General features: G+C 50.6%; 1 protein-coding gene across 1 annotated transcript in view; it reads left to right on the forward strand.

Moving 5' to 3' along the window:
* arg1 (arginase 1) overlaps positions 1-2,150 on the forward strand; it is a 7,678-nt gene extending 5,528 nt beyond the window's left edge. The window contains exons 5-8 of the mRNA XM_014023341.1: positions 1,088-1,182; positions 1,279-1,383; positions 1,457-1,593; positions 1,677-2,150. Of these exons, the coding sequence (XP_013878795.1) occupies positions 1,088-1,182; positions 1,279-1,383; positions 1,457-1,593; positions 1,677-1,840 (501 nt within the window). The 3' untranslated portion in view covers positions 1,841-2,150. The remainder of the gene's footprint in view (positions 1-1,087; positions 1,183-1,278; positions 1,384-1,456; positions 1,594-1,676) is intronic.
* Positions 2,151-2,391: the final 241 nt, after the last annotated feature.

The raw sequence follows: 2,391 nt of genomic DNA on the forward strand, positions 1-2,391 counted from the left end.
GTGTGTGTGTGTGTGTGTGTGTGTGTGTGTGTTTGTGTGTGTTCCAGGAACATTACCTTCATCTTCCAACAGTACAGGTGTGTGTGTTTACAGGTACACACGGGTCAGTGAATTCATCTCATTAAAGTTCATCCTGAACTGAAACACAGGAGGTTAATGTTCACACCCCCAGGGACTTCTGGGAATCTACAGGAAGCACCGTACAGTTAATCTGTTTGTACTTGTTATAATTACTCCTCTGGTTAATCTGTCTCTGTCCAGGCTGCGCAGTGAAGGATTATGGGAACCTGGAGTTTGAGGAGGTGACAGAGGACGAGCCGGTCCGGGGTTCCAGCAGGGTTCGGGCCGTGGGCAGCGCCAACCACAGGCTGTCGGAGGCGGTGCAGGCGGTGAAGAAGGACGGACACACAGCCGTGATGCTGGGAGGGGACCACAGGTCAGTCAACAGGAAGTGACACGATCAATGAGACACAGTTTGACAAAGGATTTGTCTGTTTCTGAACTCGTGTCCTTCAACAGGTCCTTTAAAGGCTGAAGACGTTTCTTTAAATCAAAGATCAAACTGACGAAAGGTTTCTGTCTTCAGTCTCGCCATAGGATCGATCCACGGTCACTCTGCTGCTGTCGGACCGCTGAGCGTCCTGTGGGTCGACGCCCACGCCGATGTCAACACGCCGCTCACCTCCTACACCGGGAACCTCCACGGGCAGCCAATGTCCTACCTGCTGCATGAGCTCAGGTCGAAGGTAAGCTCCTCCCCCTGACCTACCTGCTGCATGAGCTCAGGTCGAAGGTAAGCTCCGCCCCCTGACCTACATGCTACATGAGCTCAGGCAAAATTAAGCTCCTCCCCCTTCCCTACCTGCTGCATGAGCTCAGGTCGAAGGTAAGCTCCGCCCTCTGTCCTACCTGCTGCATAAGTTCAGGCAAAAGTAAGCTCCTCCCCCTGACCCCGCACTACCTGCTGCATGAGCTCAGGTGAAAGATAAGCTCCGCCCCATGACATTACCCTACCTGCTGCATGAGGTCAGGTGAAAGGTAAGCTCCGCCCCCTGGTTCAGGATGGTTCTGATTTTTGTCTCTGCAGGTTCCTGCTCTTCCAAACTTCTCCTGGATGAAGCCGTGTGTCTCAGCCCGGGACCTGGTCTACATCGGTCTGAGAGACGTGGATCCAGCTGAGCAGTGAGTCCACCTGTCTCTGTCTCTACCTGTCTGTCCCCACCTGTCTGTCCCCACCTGTCTGTCTCCACCTGCCCACCTGTTGTTTTGTGTCCACAGTTACATCCTGAAGCTACTGGGGGTGAAGGTGTTCTCCATGTCACAGGTGGACCATCTGGGCGTGGCCAGAGTCATGGAGGAGACGTGTGACTACCTGTGCTCCAGGTGAGCCTAACCTTTCATAACCAGGCTGCTTTCACTTCCTATTTTAACTCGCGGATGTTTTTTTTTTTTAAAGCGTGAAGAAACCGATCCACCTGAGCTTCGACATCGACGCCATCGACCCCTCCATTACCCCGGCAACAGGAACACCTGTGGTGGGAGGCCTGACCTACAGGGAGGGTCTCTACATCACAGAACACCTGAGTCAGACAGGTACGGCACCGTCAGCGCTCCAACAGGTTTTTATTTAAGTTTGTCTTTTGGAAGCACTGAGGTCCAGACCCGGTTCTGTTCAGGTCTGCTGTCGGCGGTGGACCTGGTGGAGGTGAACCCTCTGAGGGGCCGGACCGAGGATGAGGTCCGCTCCACCGTCGGCACAGCCGTCGACCTGCTGCTCGCATGTTTTGGACGCGTTCGCGAAGGGAACCACCCGTCGGACTACCACCTGCCTGATCCATAACCAGGCCGGCGCCGGGCCGTCCCACTGCACCTGAACTCACCACGCCGAGCCTCAGAGACCAGCAGAGACCAGCAGAGACCAAAAGAGACCAGCAGAGACCAGAAACCGGTCCGTGGTGCTTTCATCAAACCTGCCGTCACTGAAGCGTCTTCCAGATTCTGGCACCTGTCAATCAAACTGCTGATTTTTATCTGAAGAATAAAAAAAGTTCAGAAAAATGAATGTTTAGAACAAAAATACAAATGTTTGTTTACAGAACACCAGTGTCAAACTGATCACCTGGTCCTGGATTAAACTTTTATTAATCTGGGATTATTTTTCATTTATTAGCTCAAATCTACAACATTTTTTATTTTCTATTGTGAGCAACATGACAGTCACATTTAAACAGTGTTGTATAAAGTACCACAAAGTGATGCTTGAATAAAAGTACAAGTATCTTACCAAAAAATTACTTTGGTAAAAGTTAAAGTCTCCTTTAGGAATATTACTTGAGTAAAAGTCTTAAAGTATGTGATATTTGTTGTAGTTAAGTATTAAAAGTCAAAGTA

The sequence above is a fragment of the Austrofundulus limnaeus genome, unplaced genomic scaffold (assembly GCF_001266775.1).
Source record: "Austrofundulus limnaeus strain Quisiro unplaced genomic scaffold, Austrofundulus_limnaeus-1.0 Scaffold364, whole genome shotgun sequence".
Taxonomy (NCBI): domain Eukaryota; kingdom Metazoa; phylum Chordata; class Actinopteri; order Cyprinodontiformes; family Rivulidae; genus Austrofundulus; species Austrofundulus limnaeus.